Raw genomic sequence first — 14,604 nt, 5'->3', positions numbered from 1 at the left:
CCAAGAGAAGCTGCTGAATTCACCTGAAACCTGTGAAGCAGCGAGAATGACCACGAAAAACTATGGAGACGTGTCCGGACACGTCCAATGAGCAGGAACTCGCAGGTATTAAGGTGCATTGGACCCGTCTCCAAGTCAGACCACGGAAATCAGCCCAGTCTGGAGTTACCCAGCAGCTGTGGTTCATGTGTGTATCTAACACCGAGGACACCTGCTAGAACGACACGTTTGATCGATGACGTGCACAGAATGCTAACAGATGACGCATCTGCTGCTGTGTTTACTTTGGGGATGGCTTTGTTTGAGATGTGCCCGGGACAATGGACGGCAGAGGAGGGAGGAGCAGCCATTTGAAGGGCAAAAATCATTAGGTTTTAAAAGCTTCTGCTGTGCGGTCACATGACTTTGGCTTCATCAGGACTCATAAATCAGGAGGTTCGTCTTCCGCCCTGGCTCCACATGCAGCCATGTTGCAGTCACATGACTCTGCCGTCGCTCATGCACGCACGAATGAATCCGTGTCTGCAGCCGTCGCTTATTCATCGTTCCTGTGAGCAAGCAGGTCAGGAATGTGTGTGGGCAGGCGGCTCCGAGCGCTGGAAAACTTTTTTGTTCTCACATCACCAAACTGGATCCTTGTTCTTTGGGACTGAGGGTGCGCGACAAAAGGGACCGACACAGTTTATGTGGACGGTTGGTTTCTATTGCAGTTTAGTAGATCAAACATTAAACAAAGCCAGGAAGCGCAGCAAGAGTGTCACAGCAACGGTGATAACAGATGACAAGAGCAGATCAGAGGCTACGCTGAGATTTGAGTTATAAATCAATCACGGACTTTGGTCACTGCGATTTAATTACGATAAAGGCGACCGCAGGAGCGTCACAAAGACACTCGTACAACCATTTATTGCAGTCGATGACAATTCGTGGAGGCTCCAAGTTAAATATGTTGTTGTTGTGAGAATAATCTTGTCATTCATGCTAGCAGCATTTCATATTTAGGAGGCCAAAACTGGTTGCTGTGCCTCGACCAGCGAGGCTTTGGAACGGGGGTCAAAGTTCATCACCGGGGGGAATATGCTTAGTCGCTACTCTAACATGCAAGCTATGAATTGGAAGGTAGCAGCTGAGTGGTAAGACTGGAAATGACTTCAAAAGGGCTAAACGTTGGTCCCAAAAGGCATGATTGGGTGGTGAAGGACCTGACCCATCACTGCTCCTCCTCTGTCTTCACCTGAACGGCTCCGCCGGAGAGGCCGTCCTGCGCCTCCGGCTGCGGGGTGTGGTTCTCGTTGACCAGCATGTTGAACTGCAGGTCGTTGTAATGGGCAAAGTCCTGAGTGTAGGCGCCGAAGTTGTGGTTCGTGTCCATGTTGACGAAGGAGGCATTGGCGTCCGGCCCCTGCTCGAAGCCCAAGGGCACAGGGGTGGCGAGGTTTTGCTCGGAAATCATTTCCCAGATTCCGGGAATTTCTAGCAAACGGTTCAAGATAGCTGCGTCCTCCGTGTTGCTGTTTGAGTCCACGAGCTCGCCGTAGCCGACCTCTGGCAGAGCGGGGGCCGCGGGCTGAGTGGAGTGAAGCCTTTCGTCTGGGAAATGGAAGGGCTGCTCTACCGGAGGCGCGCTGTCTGCTGCAAGGAAACAAAACAAACCGAGTCATTGAAATGAATAACGCCGTGTCATGCTAACAGGGAAGAAAAGATCAAAGCTCCTGCCCCATTTGTGTTTGATTAATTATACGACAATTAGTACCAAAGTGGATTTCCCACCTCTATTGTTTTTAAGTGGCAGTCACATCTTACCCGTCACGCAAGGTTTTTCCCTGAAGCCAACGTCTGACTTTATTTTCCTCTTCCGCTTCACTTCGTACGGGTCTAAGGTGAGGACAGACACACGCATGTTAGTCTTCCGTAACAGCGCCGCCGTTCAGTGGGCTTTCCGCACTCACCCGGGTTGTGCGGCAGGTACGTGAATTTGATGGGTTCGCTCTCCATCTGGTCCGAGATGCGGCGCAGGAGGACGCTGACTTCCACCTCCTCCGTGATGTCCTGGTCCTGGTAGGGCGGGGTCTTGAAGACAATGGCGATCTGCCGGTGCACATCCGTCTGGGCGAACTCGCCGTTTGCCTTCCAGGAATCTTGCCGGAAGATGATCTCTATGTCATCTGCAGAGCAGCGGGAAAAAGACGGCCACGTTGGTCATCGGGTGACATTACAAAAAACTGGCGTGCGGGGGCACGAATGACCTTTCTGCACTTTGTCACACAGCATGTAGATCTCCGTCTTCCCAGCGCAGGAACCTCTGTACTGGTTCAAGCAAGTGATCTTCAGCTGTGACGTCGTGGTGGCTTCTAATGAGTGAACGAGAAGAATAATTAAGGGTGTTTAATGTGAGACTAGTCCAGGCTGATGCTTTGTCTCACTCTTGTCGTAGATGGGACTGGACACCACGGGACTGAGAGAGTCATTCCTGCCATCGTCCCACTCCAGCTCACACTGGAAACACAGACGCACGGCATTCATGTCCATGTCCTCGATGCCCCTCGAGTCGCCGGCTGAGGAGGAAGACACGAAAAGAGGTTGGTGATCCGGTAGATCTGCGGCTCTCGAGACAGTTGGAGTGTTTATTCACTCACTCTGAAAGGGGTCGATGTTTTGGCTTCGCCTCTTTTGCAGGGACATGTCCAGTTCTTTCCTCCGCACGCACTGAATTCCAAGATTGTTGAAGCTGCAGAGACAGAAAACGGACGAGTGTGAAACGGCGTCCGACATCAGCCGGAGCCTCGTGGAAGACATCGGACAGCACCTGTGGCGACGGTTGCTGTGAGGGTTGATGATGACCAGGCAGATTCCTGAGCCTTCGGGACAGTCTTTACCCACAAGGCAGTGGGGGTGAGGCCTGTGCGGCGGGTCTTTGGTCACCAAGGACACGGTAATGGTGACCTTCTTCAAATGGTCAATGGGGCCTTGGATCTGAGAGACAAGACAGGAGAAGGCAAGATCCTGACAGGTTAACTGATTTGTCAGGTGGTTTCAGCGTGAAAAAGGCAAATGAATCCTGAGAAAGGTGCTAAAAACCATTGTTGTTTGGGGGGAAAGTGTGAGCTGGCTCATCTGTGGTTCTGACTGTGGTCGGGTGTTGTTTATGAGCTGTAGGAGTGTTGGTGTCGAGCAACCGTTGGACAAAAGCACCCGCGTTTGACATGGCCTTACCAAGGGCTTACGGGTACTTTCTAATTCACTCACCCCAACCGACCCACATGCTTCACCACCCCCGCCTCGAGAGTGCAACCTTGTACACTGGGCGTGAAAACAACTGTGGTTAGAAGCTCTGTAGGGGGTAAACCCCCCCCCCCCCCATCCCCGGTAAAGCTCGGTATTAAAAACGGTGTGAAGTCTACCTCCACCGCAGGCTGCGTCTTGTTGGTTTCGGTGCTGGAGGCCCCCAGGATGCTGCCGGCTGAGCGCCCCTCGCACTCGTAGCGGAACCTCATGCCTCTCTCCTTGGGCTCCTCCACCACCACCAGTTTGGGCTTCTGAAGAATCCGCTCTAGCATCTCGGTGTCGGCGCCCCGGCTCTGCGAGGGGACGCCGCGCGGGCTTCGACCTGGGAAAACATGGAGCTCCTTGATGGCAGTGTGAGGAGTTGAGTGGAGAGCCGGCTCCCCGGAGGGACGGGCCATTTGTCTCAATGTGGACGAGTGAGGAGCGAGCTGGGGGAAGGTGCAGGTTGGCTGTGGGGGGGGGAGAAATTATTCGGTTAATTACAAAGGAGCCAGGAGACGGAGTTAAAGATAATAACTGCAAGATGTAACACTTATTAACAAACAGTAACACTAGTAAGAGAACTACTCCAGACACAGGGGCCAGTTTATTCACTATTTGCCCTTTATTACACGTCTTTTGGCTTTTCAGAAACAAACACTGACAGCGAAACCTCCACGCATGTGCGTTCCATCAGCAGGCCGGGTTAACTGGGCCGGGCTGACTCCTCCTCTCCGGCTTTAATGTCTTTTTAAAATGAGCCCAGCTTCTTCTGAACACACTCAAACCTGTCCTCGCTCTCTCTTTTGTTTGATTGCTCTGTATCATAAAAGACGACGCGCAGCCAAAACGAAAGACAGACCTGCTTTGAGATCACGCTGAAAAATCAACCCTGGGGTAAACACGGGAGTTACAATGTTGCAGCGGTGATTCATACGCTTGTTAAACTGTGTCTGAGGAGGCGAGGATGAATCCTCCATGATTAACGCTACTAAACCACATATGTGTGTGTGTGTGTGTGTGTGTGTGTGTGTGTGTGTGCGAGTGAGCGTCATACCTCTGAAAACAGCAGATTTAAACAAAAGCTCGGTTGACTGAGCCAAACAACAAGAAACAGGAAGTGCCCTTAACCTGCCGCGGACCCGAGAACTGGAGAAGCACCCCCTGGTCGAAGAATGTGACCTATAACCCCTCTACCCGCCGTGCACTTGGCTAGCAAACAGAAAAGACCTCAAACTGAAGCCCGGAGTCGGGTTACAGTTCCTCTCCTCCTCCTCCTTCCTCTGTCGCAGCCTCCTCCCACAGGAAAACGTGCTGGGGAGGCGTGTCACCCTCCGACACCCGCCGCAAAAAAGTCATCTACAACCAAACGGTTTATAAAAGTCGCACGTCAAAGTCTCCCGATGTCGCGCGGAGCACTTTCTACTTCCCCACGGCTCCGTTGCTGCGCAGGCTACAAAGTCACCACCTCCTCTGAGGTTGCGCCGTTTCTAATCTGCTGGCTGGAAACCACGTGCTTTCTAGCAACAGCACCCGCCCGCCTTCCTACCTGCACAACAGCGCTACCGATGCGGTAACAGTCAGAGATTGTGCCCCGCCCACACTGTTTAGACTCAGGACGATGAGGTAACTTCTATAGCCTGACTGTTGCCGGGTGGAAGGAGGCAACGCCGCGGCAGCTTCACATGCAGCAATAAATCCGATACAGCCACAATATCCTCCCTTGTTTCTAAATTACTGATTAATCACAGGTTGAACAACACGATGTCATCACGAACATCTGACAGTCTCTGAGAAAAACTACTATGTCTCCGTTATTATTCCTCATCTTTGTCCCCGGCCAGCGTCGCTTTCAGATTTAAACTGCAAGTAGAAACCCTGTCTGATATTAAGGCCGGAGAGGTAAGAGGGAACCGGACAGACCTTGACCTTCGACCTCCCGCTAGGGTGAATATCTGTGCGAAATACATTCTGTCGAAGGGGCCCTGAAAGCTATTGTGACTGTTGTATTTTGATACTACACAATTACATTATTAGTCTGTAATAAACAGAAAATGTCGATGATGAACGTGCTGATTAGAAACGCTGCCGGTAAACATCCGCCACAATCATCATCGTCGTCACGGCGTCACACCCACCTGACACGCGGTGCCCCTGGCCACCAGCAGCGGCTGGGATGGCGGCGAGGAGTTCTGCCTGGGCCTCCTGTGGCTCCCATCGCCCGACTCGCAGAGAAGCTCAGCGGGAGGGGGCGGGGGCCTGGGGAGGGGGGCGGCCGACCGCTGCTCATCCTCCTCGATGAGCTCCTCGATGAGGTCTGTGGGCGAACGTCCCGTCAACATGGCGGGAAAACCAAACTTGTCATCATCCACAGAGGATTTGTTGCTATGGCTACCAGTCATTTACCACAAACTTTCAAAATTTTATATACTAGGTCGATCAACCGCATTTGGGAAACCAAAGCACCTATTCTGGCCTCTTACAGGTAAAAATAATTCGATTGTCATAAATACTGATTGTCTAGTAGAAAGTCTAGAGTATAAACTCGTGTGCACATTCAAAATTCTTTCGGCTGACATTTTATTATTGTATCAACTGTGAAGCAGTATTTTAATATGACACGGGGTGTGTTATTTCAGTTTCACTATTTACATATTTGATATCTTCAGCTTAATCTTTCTTCCTTTTGGAGGGTTCAAGAAGTAGTCGTTTGATGTGAGACCTGTGCTCAATTTGTATTTTATTTTTTTTAATTAAGGGAGAAACAAGCAATTTACCCTCACTGACGGGCGACCTTAGAATAAATATAAACACGCGTCATTTAGAAATGCTCTTAAACCTATCCAATATTTTGACTATGAGGAAGTGAAAACAGGTTTGAGGTCAATCCAGGTCTGTCTCTCCTGCACGCGCACGGGCACAGTACAAGAATAAACCCATACTCACCAAAATCATTGTGGCCTCGCTCTGCAGGAAACACACAGAATTACAGAAAACTTCAGTAAACCCGGAGTTTATGTTGGTGGCTGCTGACTCCTAAATCACGTGCTTTTACACACACACACACGCACGCACGCACACGCACGCACACACACACACGAAGACGAAGTGTTGTGACGCACCACATGTCCCCCTGAAGATGTCCATGTCTTTCATGGCGCTCCTTAACTGTCCGAGAGGGAGAATTTCCGGAGTCGGTTCACTTCGCCAAAATCTGTCCTTTCCTCTCAACAAACCCAGCCGGGGGGGATCCTCAGTCTCCCGACCTGTTCATGCCGCCGGGGCCACTCGGACCGAAATGCGCCGCGTCGAACGCTGTTTGGCGTTGACGCTCCGGGCTACGTCAACACGCGTTTCCGCAACAGGTTCGCTCTGATTGGCTGCATCGAGGTCTGGAAATCCCCGCAGCGTCGCGTCACCTCTCGGACGGGAAAGCACCCTCTTTGACGAAAGGTACGGCAGCCTCATTTAAAAACAAATATGATAATTAACTTATTTAAATATTCGTCACCACAGACCGATGGCGCACAGCGACTTAACATGGACAGCTCCCCCCCGCCCCAGTTTGTGACAGTATTTCCCATTTGAAAAAGCTTTGCTGATGTTATTAATGCTGATTAAAGCTGTAATAAAGCCTGCGGACATCTGTAACAAACCCGATACTGCTTTACACGTTTAAACCCGTTTGCTGCTGTGGGGTATTGGCGACACCGTGTGGACAGAAGAGGAAAAACAGCTTGAATGAAATGGAAAATGGAAGTTGAGCCATTTAAAGGAAATAGCTCTCATCCCAACAACAAGAGTTAAGAGAAACAAACTACTAGAGGGAAATGCAACAACGCCTTTCAAAGGTATATACGCCCAGTGTATTTTGCACATCAAAATGACTGCAGCTTGGTTTTTAGATCTGTTATTGCAACCGCTTCGCAAAGACACACCTACAATCATTGTAAACAATGCTATTTGGGGGCCCAGACTCATTTTGTTAGACTTCACCATATCAAAATCTTCAAGGGTCTTGAAGAGACGTGATCAAGAACCCAGCAGGAATTCAGGCTGAGCTCCAGAGATCGTGTCTGCAGACAGGAGGCAACGCTCCACCAATCTGACCTTGAAGGCAGAGAAAGAAATGTGGAGAATGTGAAAGAGACTAAAAACTTTTGAGTGCACAGTACTTCGACATGGAAGTGTTGAAGACTTCATATAGAAAATAGAACATGGCCATTTTTAGTCACAATGAGGTTTTACTATAAACATGAATCAACCAAATTTAATATTCACCAACATGGAGCCTCTTCCTTATACAGCACTTAAAATAAAATCGGATGAGGTCATTCATTTGTCACGCACTCTCCCTTTGGAGGCGAAACCATCAGAAAACCAAACATCTTGGCAGGGGGGCAGATTAAAATTAGATGCAAATTAGCAAATTAAATCCAAGACAGCATTGACATCAGGAGCGTAACAAGATGAGAGTTTAGTTTGACAACATACAACTGAAAAACAATTTATTAAATATTAATACCAACAAGGCTGTTAATATTTTAATTCTCAAGTTCAGAAGGTCATTTATTTAAAATTGGGCGCAGTGGTCGATGTCAGGCGGGCAATGTTTTGCAGGGATGTCACCATCTCTCAGTCACTCCTGTCTTTTCCAGTTTCCTCCAGTATAACTCACCAGTTTCAGAGTGACGAGAAACAGGATGCACACACGGAATGAAGAAAAAAATCATATGCACACAGAATCTTTACAAAGAACAAAAGTTGCATTTGGCCTCTTTCTTCCCTGTGTAATAATAATAATAAAAAATGTAATTGCAACACGTTCCCCTCTCAACCTCTCCTACCATCCCAGAATTAGAGAATACAGTACATCACATTTGTTTTACTTCACTTGAACTGCAAAAAACGAGAGGGGGGACAGAAATTTGAATTTACCAAGTCTACACTGAGAGAACAGTTAAACTGTCGTTTGTTTTTTTTCCTTTCTTTTTTTGTATTGGCGTCCACCTAAACTTCCTTCCCAGCTTATTTTCACAAGTCCTCGTGCCCTCAGTGGTGAGGTCAGGGGTGTGGGTGGGGTGGGGGGGGGGGGATGGTCGGAGATGAAAGCCGGCTCTCGCTTAATCATTCTTCTTCTCCCCTTCTGGTTTGTCTGTGATGCTGGCGGCTGTGCTGGGGGCAGCGGTGACTGCCGCTGTGCCGTCCTGCATCTGGTCCACGCCACTGGTGCCGTACTCGTTGACCCTGTTGGGATCGACCCGGTAGATCCAGCGCTGGTAAAGGTAGATGAAGAACACCACATCTGGAGCGCAGGGGAAAAAAAAAAAAAAGTTTCAGATGGTCATCGGCTTACCAACCAACGAGCATGTCAGGTGACACGCTTGTTGCCATAGGAGACGCACCATCTCTGAGACAGCCTATTCTGTACATCATGGGCATCTTGATGACGAAGGCAAACAGGTCATCGATAAACGTGTTGAGAGCTTTGTAGGTGAGCATCCTCCAGGGCAGGTGGGCCACAGACTTCAGTTTATAGTTGATGAACAGCTGCGGCGTCATAGTGATGAAACCTAAACCCCCCGGAAAGAAGGAAAAAAACAAAAAAAACAAAAAAAAAGGTGATGCAAAATGTCATTTCTCCATGCAGGAATTTAACGAGGTAAGAACATTATCAGAGATCTACATGTTACAGGTCTGGCATGTAAATACGAGACGGGACATCTCCAAACATCAACAGGAACCAAAGCTAGGGACTCACCGAAGGTTAACAAGAACCCGTAGAGCATGCTGAGGACCCACGAGTACCAGCCTTTGTGCTCCACGTACAACAAGCTGTAGACAGCGTAGCAGCCTAACAAAGGGTAGAGCAGCCACGACAGGTACTTGAAGGCCATCTGTCAGGAAGCAGAAGACAGAAGGTCAAAAGCCATCTCTGCTGCAGGGTCGGCGACACCATCACGTATCCGTCTCGCTTACGTCGTCATAGACTTTAGTTGAAGACTGCACATATGTGGACTTGTCTTTGAATACCAGTCTTGGAATTATTCCTGCAATTTTGTTTTCTCTGTCCAACTGCAGACACAAAAATGTGTTAGATTTGACTTTTTTTTTTTTAAAAAGAACCCAACAAGGAACCTGCAGGCACTTACTTTGACATCCATGACCTTGGTGATCTTCCACAAGTCAATGAGAAGTCCGATGAAGACGCTGACTTGAACTACAAAGTTGGTCTCGTTGTCCAGAATGTAGAGCAGCACCACCAACGACTGGAACACTCCAAATATGATGGAGCGCACGGACAGGCCTTCTAAAGACTGCCTGCTGTTCCAGAACTGGATGTCTGAGGGAGAGACGGCGGTGAGCCGAGGGAACGGCGTCCTTCTGACGTGAAACGTGGCGCTGCGTTCTTACCGTTCTTGAAGGCCAGGAACTCAAAGATGCTGTGCACGATGGAGACGACGATTGTGAGACCCAACAGGTAGGGGTTGGTTTCCAAAAGGGCCACCTGGCAAAGAAGCATTTCAGGCAACAGCGCGATTAACTGCCTGGCTCAGTCCAAGAAGATCCAGCAAACGGCGCGCGTCCTCTCACCTTGACAGAGTCCTGGTCTTCGTCAGACTGCTCATACGTGTCGTCGGGTAGGAAATTCCACGGCGAGCGAGCGTTCTGGGCGGCATAGAGCTGCCACCTCCACAAGGAAATTGGACAGTAAGAGAGGCGGAGCGGGAGTGTCGTCAGCGTGTCATTGATAGGATAATAGTCCTTCTGCAGGTTCCAATAATCATTGAAGTACACAATAGGATAGTAATCGCCACTTACAGCATCAAACTTAACATCTGAGGGGAGACAGGAGGACAGAAATGTCACAACCCATTCGGCTGTAGCACAGATGTAAAGAAAATGTACTGAAACGGGTAGCATACGCTGATCAAGAGGAGGGGGGACAGAGCCCTTGACCCAGGCAGTGTGGTCGTCCACCATGTTGATGGTGAGGTTAGGGTGCCAGTGAGAGATGATCTCCACTGGACCGTGGCTCTCCGCGCGCTGTGAGGACATTTAAGCCGTTAGAACACCACAACAGCAGCAGCACGGAAACATCCAGAATATAAGACAGTTGTAACGACCTTGATTATTTCAGGATCTGCTTCCGTCTCTCCGGTGAGCAGGTTCTTTGTCTTCTGAAACTTTCTCCGCTTAAATTTATTCAACACTGTAAATGGAAAACACGTGAAGGTTAATGGAGCAAGGGTTTTTTATAGATAGATTTCAGAAATGACAAATAAAACTGCCATTTTCTCGTTAGCTTTCAAAAGTCTCCCTCCAAAATAAAGACAATTCTGATAATAGACATCCTCTCCTGGTTATTTTTGAGCCCCCACCCCATTAAATGGGACACACGTTGGGATGCCTGAAGGTCTCCGACTTACTTCGCGTGGCGTGGACTGTCGCCAGTCTGCGATACTGCCCCTTGCGCTTGGGGTCGGGGTGAAATCCACTTTTAGTGAAATAGATGTGCATGTAAAGGGAACCGTTCTGCTGCACCTTCTGTAAGCACATAAATCAAAGAGCAAATAGTTTAACACAGGTGTCATCTACCAAACCCCATCCCAGGCCTGTTTTCATGTTCACCCCCCCCCCCCCCCAACATCCCAAGTAATGCACACCTCTGGGATCTCCATTTCTTGATAGTGCTCATAACAGCCATCCACGTTCTCCCCAGTGGTCCAGTCTCCATAAACCAGGTCCCTGTGAAACCAGAACAGGGCTTCTGTGTTGTTGAAGTCAGAGAAGACCTCCTCCTGGGACACGTACACGTAAAGGTCCTGATGGAGCCATGAAAAAACAAAGGATGACCACGTTTAAGAAAGTGTTAAGGAATTAATGATATTTAAAAAAGTAATGACTAAAAGGAGGGGAGGTGCGTTACGTTACCATGAGGGTGTCTTTGGGGAACAGGTTTCTGCTTGGCACTCTGGGGGCCCCAGCTGGCGTGCTTGGGTCAGGCGTAGAGGGCCCTCGGCGGAACCAGCTGCTGATAGCCCAAATTATGAAGATTCTGAAATGATGAAAGAAGAAGAGATTATAGATAATAATGAAAGCAGCTCCAAGGTTAAGAAATATGACACCTAACTTAGTGGTGACCGTTAAAGGGGAGTTTTTTCCTGTTAAAGGGGAGTTTTTCCTTGCCACTGTTGCTTGTCTGGGGTCAGGCCCTGGGATTCTGGAAAGCGCCTTGAAACAATTTTGATTGTATAAGACGCTATATAAATAAAGATTGATTTGATGACAGAACCCCATGCTGGGAAAATAAAAGGCCTGGCTAATAAAGAGTGACACTATCATTAGGCTTTTCAATCGATAATTAGCTTTTAGGTTAGCCGCCATAGAAAAATTAATAAACTGCTGAGGCGGTTGCCTGAATTTTAAGGGACTGGGACGATGGATCGGTTCATCCTTCCGGGGATGCTTTAACATTCGTCTGAACCTCTTTCTCAGCCTCTGCTTTCGCTGGTGTGATCGATGGATGCTGACAATTACGGAAGTGCCTTGCACGATGAGGACGGTTTGTGCTGGACTGCGACGCTGACGATTCCAACTGTTTCCTTGTTTCTTTTGTGCCACAGAAAGAAAAAACGAACCTGAAGAGGACGCCTTTAATGACCTGCCACGCATTGGGTGCCTGCTGCTGCTGCTGCTGCTGCTGCTGCTGCTGCTGCTGCTGCTGCTGCTGCTGCTGCTGAGGGTCCTGGGCGTCCCCGGCCGTCTGCACAGACTGGCTGTCTGCCGTCTGCACAGACTGGCTGTCTGCCGTGGCCGCAGTCCCATTGCTGCTCACCTACGACCAGAGAGGAACGAGATCAACCACAGAACAGACAGCTGGGGGCAAACTGCTGATCTGACACACTCCAAAGGCCCCATACGCAGCAAGGTTGTAGAATTACCATTTAAAATTAGGCGCTAGTTGCTTGCGGGTGATTATGGATTATGATTCTGTTAGTGAACAAAGGTGCTTGGAGAAAGAGGCCCCAGCTCGCCTGATTCACAGGATCCAGGGGGGGACGTCAGACTGGATGCAACAAGCCAATGGGTGTGTGTTTTATTCCCAACTCTGAGTTGGGCAGGAAGCTTAACGTTGCGATTACAGGATATTCAGGAGATAATGGTCTGAAGGTCAAGCTGTAGTACAATACAACAATACAGTAGCAACCCAAGGTTACACAGTATGATGGGCTGCAGCTTCTCTGATCGTCAGGTCGCCTTTGGTCGCATCGCTGCAGGGACCTGGCTTGTTCAGGCGGTGTTGTCTGTCAACCGTAGGGCTTTCTCACACCAGCGTCTTTGCGCGTTTAGACACGAAAAGGTCGCCAATTTCCTGGCGTGTCCAGCAAGAGTCCGTAAAAATAAAAGCCATTTCAGTGCACAGCAGCACTACTTACAGAGAATCTGTCTATTTTAGGCGCACAATAGAACAAGCACAGGCCAAGTCACGAGACATTATCTAAACGTCTCATCTAAATCTATTGTCACCAACACAAAGACCAGAGCGGTGGCTTCTAGACCCACATTATGACCAGTACAGGGACAAGAAATAAAGCTTTGTCATGCCCTGCTCCATTAAAACCCAGGCTTTTTGGAGACATCTTATCATTAACATCTATAATATCTGACATTATAAGGAACAGAGACTCAGTCATTTAGAGGATTATTGTGAGATGAACATGGATCTCAGTCTCCAGAAGAAATCAGTGACAAAGGAGATGAATCCCAAATGTATGAACCAAAGGAAGCAGCTTATTTATTGAAGCAAGGTAATAATTTACAATTGACACACCTAACAAGCTTAACAATTAACCACCTGTAGTAAGCACACACACACACACACACACACACACACACACACACACACACACACAGCACCAGGAGATCTAACACCTGACAGTCAAACATTAATACTAAGGGTTATGAGGCAGTTTTCATTATCAAGGCATGAATGGCTCTCATCAGGCCTTCATCGATACAGCTGAGGTTTCTTAAGTAGCACATGTGAAGGTTATCCTTAAATAAAGGTCAAAAAGGTCAGATTATAACCTTGTTAAGGCTGCTAGAAGAATCAAATGGCCTTTTATCCCCGCTATTCTATAAGAACATGAGATATGCTTGACATTCCAATCTTTAATCTCTCATTTTACTACTTCAAAAAGCATCTGTGTACATTTTAATCAGAGTATTGTACAGAAAAACTATAATTTCATAATTTAAAGATGGATTTTCACATCTCGAAAATTGGTGTGGAAAAACTCTGGGATGGCCAAAAACTATAAGGTTGGGATTTGAGTGCTGGTCTGTGCTGGTCTTTGCACTGGGTGGCCTTTTCAAGGTTCTGATTAAACATGAGGAGGCTCCTGGATCGTTTAGATCCACTCTGACCTCCAGTAACTTGTGACTATTACTGGCTGCCTGCTCGCTGCCTTGGTAACCAGAAATATGACGTTCCAAATTTGAAGACAGCGTCGCCCGAGTACAGTTCAAGGACTAAAACTGCTTCATTTAAGGAAACCAGTGAAAGTTAGACTGTCAGGATCCGTAAACGAAATTAACCCTTCATTCATGGCGGTTTAACCTGACGTGGGAGCTGCTGCCGGCCTCAGCGAGCTGCGCCGCTCAGGTTCAGGCCTTTACCGGCCAGACAAACTGACAAGCTCCGCTAGTCAAAGTGGCGAACGCGGTTACAACTGCCATTAAATTCTATGGTTTTAGTCATACGTCCTGTGACGGTGCGGAGGTATGTCCTCGCTGCTAGCTGGCAGTGATCGTTTCCCAGCACACCGTGGACGGCAGAAGGGGGTCGTTTTAAACCCAGCCGGCACTGACAACGTCACTGGAGCTCGTGTAACGATCGGTAACATGTCTCAACCGTCAGTGTCCCACACCCCACCCAGAAATACCCAAGGATTTGGCTTCCCTTTGTCTTGACGTGTACACCAGAGTGTCGGTCGCGGTTGTTTTACCTCGCCGTTGCTCAGGGTAGCTTTAGTTGCTTCGCTCTCCTGCGTCGCCATCTTTCCTTGTCTCTATCGCTCACACGCCACACCACAGCGACGGCGATCGCGCTCCCTCTCGCGAGAAGTAGCGCGAATGTCGTCAATCAAGTGACGTAGTTGGGGCGTTTTGCATAAAAACGATATATTTCGACGACGCTCTGTCAGGATTAGACACTTATTTAAATACTTTAATTAACCTATTTAAACGTTTTGGATTTTTATCAAATGTCATTGATAAAAACTTTGGATTACAGTCATTTTATGGTTGGCGGTGTATGAAATCTTTAGTTACTAA

At 48.4% G+C, this 14,604-nt stretch overlaps 2 protein-coding genes and 1 long non-coding RNA gene across 10 annotated transcripts; 1 reads left to right on the top strand and 2 right to left on the bottom strand.

Moving 5' to 3' along the window:
• Positions 1–681: 681 nt before the first annotated feature.
• On the bottom strand, positions 682–6,574 carry relb (v-rel avian reticuloendotheliosis viral oncogene homolog B). Of its 3 annotated transcripts, XM_057050464.1 has the most exons (11): positions 6,387–6,574; positions 6,211–6,231; positions 5,403–5,581; positions 3,402–3,734; positions 2,807–2,973; positions 2,637–2,728; positions 2,424–2,555; positions 2,247–2,351; positions 1,950–2,165; positions 1,804–1,875; positions 682–1,632 (listed from the first exon to the last, which is right to left on the bottom strand). In XM_057050464.1, exons 1-11 carry the CDS (start codon positions 6,418–6,420, stop codon positions 1,211–1,213), a joined length of 1,773 nt encoding a protein of 590 aa, XP_056906444.1. In that variant the 5' UTR covers positions 6,421–6,574; the 3' UTR covers positions 682–1,210. The 3 variants fall into 3 exon arrangements, with proteins under 3 accessions (XP_056906444.1, XP_056906445.1, XP_056906446.1); XM_057050465.1 differs by lacking the exon at positions 6,211–6,231; XM_057050466.1 differs by lacking the exons at positions 5,403–5,581; positions 6,211–6,231; positions 6,387–6,574 and adding an exon at positions 4,322–4,731.
• A 23-nt stretch (positions 6,575–6,597) lies between these two features.
• Positions 6,598–6,924, top strand: LOC130535444 (uncharacterized). The gene is made up of 2 exons (XR_008953115.1): positions 6,598–6,717; positions 6,781–6,924. It is a non-coding gene; the product is annotated as an uncharacterized LOC130535444 (long non-coding RNA).
• Positions 6,925–7,488: 564 nt separating this feature from the next.
• clptm1 (CLPTM1 regulator of GABA type A receptor forward trafficking) lies at positions 7,489–14,389 on the bottom strand. 6 transcript variants are annotated; one of them, XM_057050459.1, is made up of 15 exons: positions 14,214–14,342; positions 12,008–12,103; positions 11,907–11,977; positions 11,200–11,323; positions 10,932–11,090; positions 10,695–10,812; positions 10,392–10,477; positions 10,191–10,311; positions 9,859–10,103; positions 9,679–9,772; positions 9,417–9,607; positions 9,244–9,339; positions 9,026–9,161; positions 8,670–8,837; positions 7,489–8,569 (listed from the first exon to the last, which is right to left on the bottom strand). In XM_057050459.1, the coding sequence occupies exons 1-15, from the start codon at positions 14,325–14,327 to the stop codon at positions 8,388–8,390; spliced, it is 2,001 nt and encodes a 666-aa protein (XP_056906439.1). In that variant the 5' UTR covers positions 14,328–14,342; the 3' UTR covers positions 7,489–8,387. The 6 variants fall into 6 exon arrangements, with proteins under 6 accessions (XP_056906439.1, XP_056906440.1, XP_056906442.1 ...); XM_057050460.1 differs by having other exon boundaries at positions 11,907–11,974; XM_057050462.1 differs by having other exon boundaries at positions 14,277–14,342.
• Between the last annotated feature and the right edge of the window lie 215 nt (positions 14,390–14,604).

Source organism: Takifugu flavidus, chromosome 12, assembly GCF_003711565.1.
Source record: "Takifugu flavidus isolate HTHZ2018 chromosome 12, ASM371156v2, whole genome shotgun sequence".
NCBI lineage: Eukaryota > Metazoa > Chordata > Actinopteri > Tetraodontiformes > Tetraodontidae > Takifugu > Takifugu flavidus.
The sequence above is the reverse complement of the archived record's forward strand: the minus strand, read 5'-3'. Positions and strand labels throughout refer to the sequence as shown.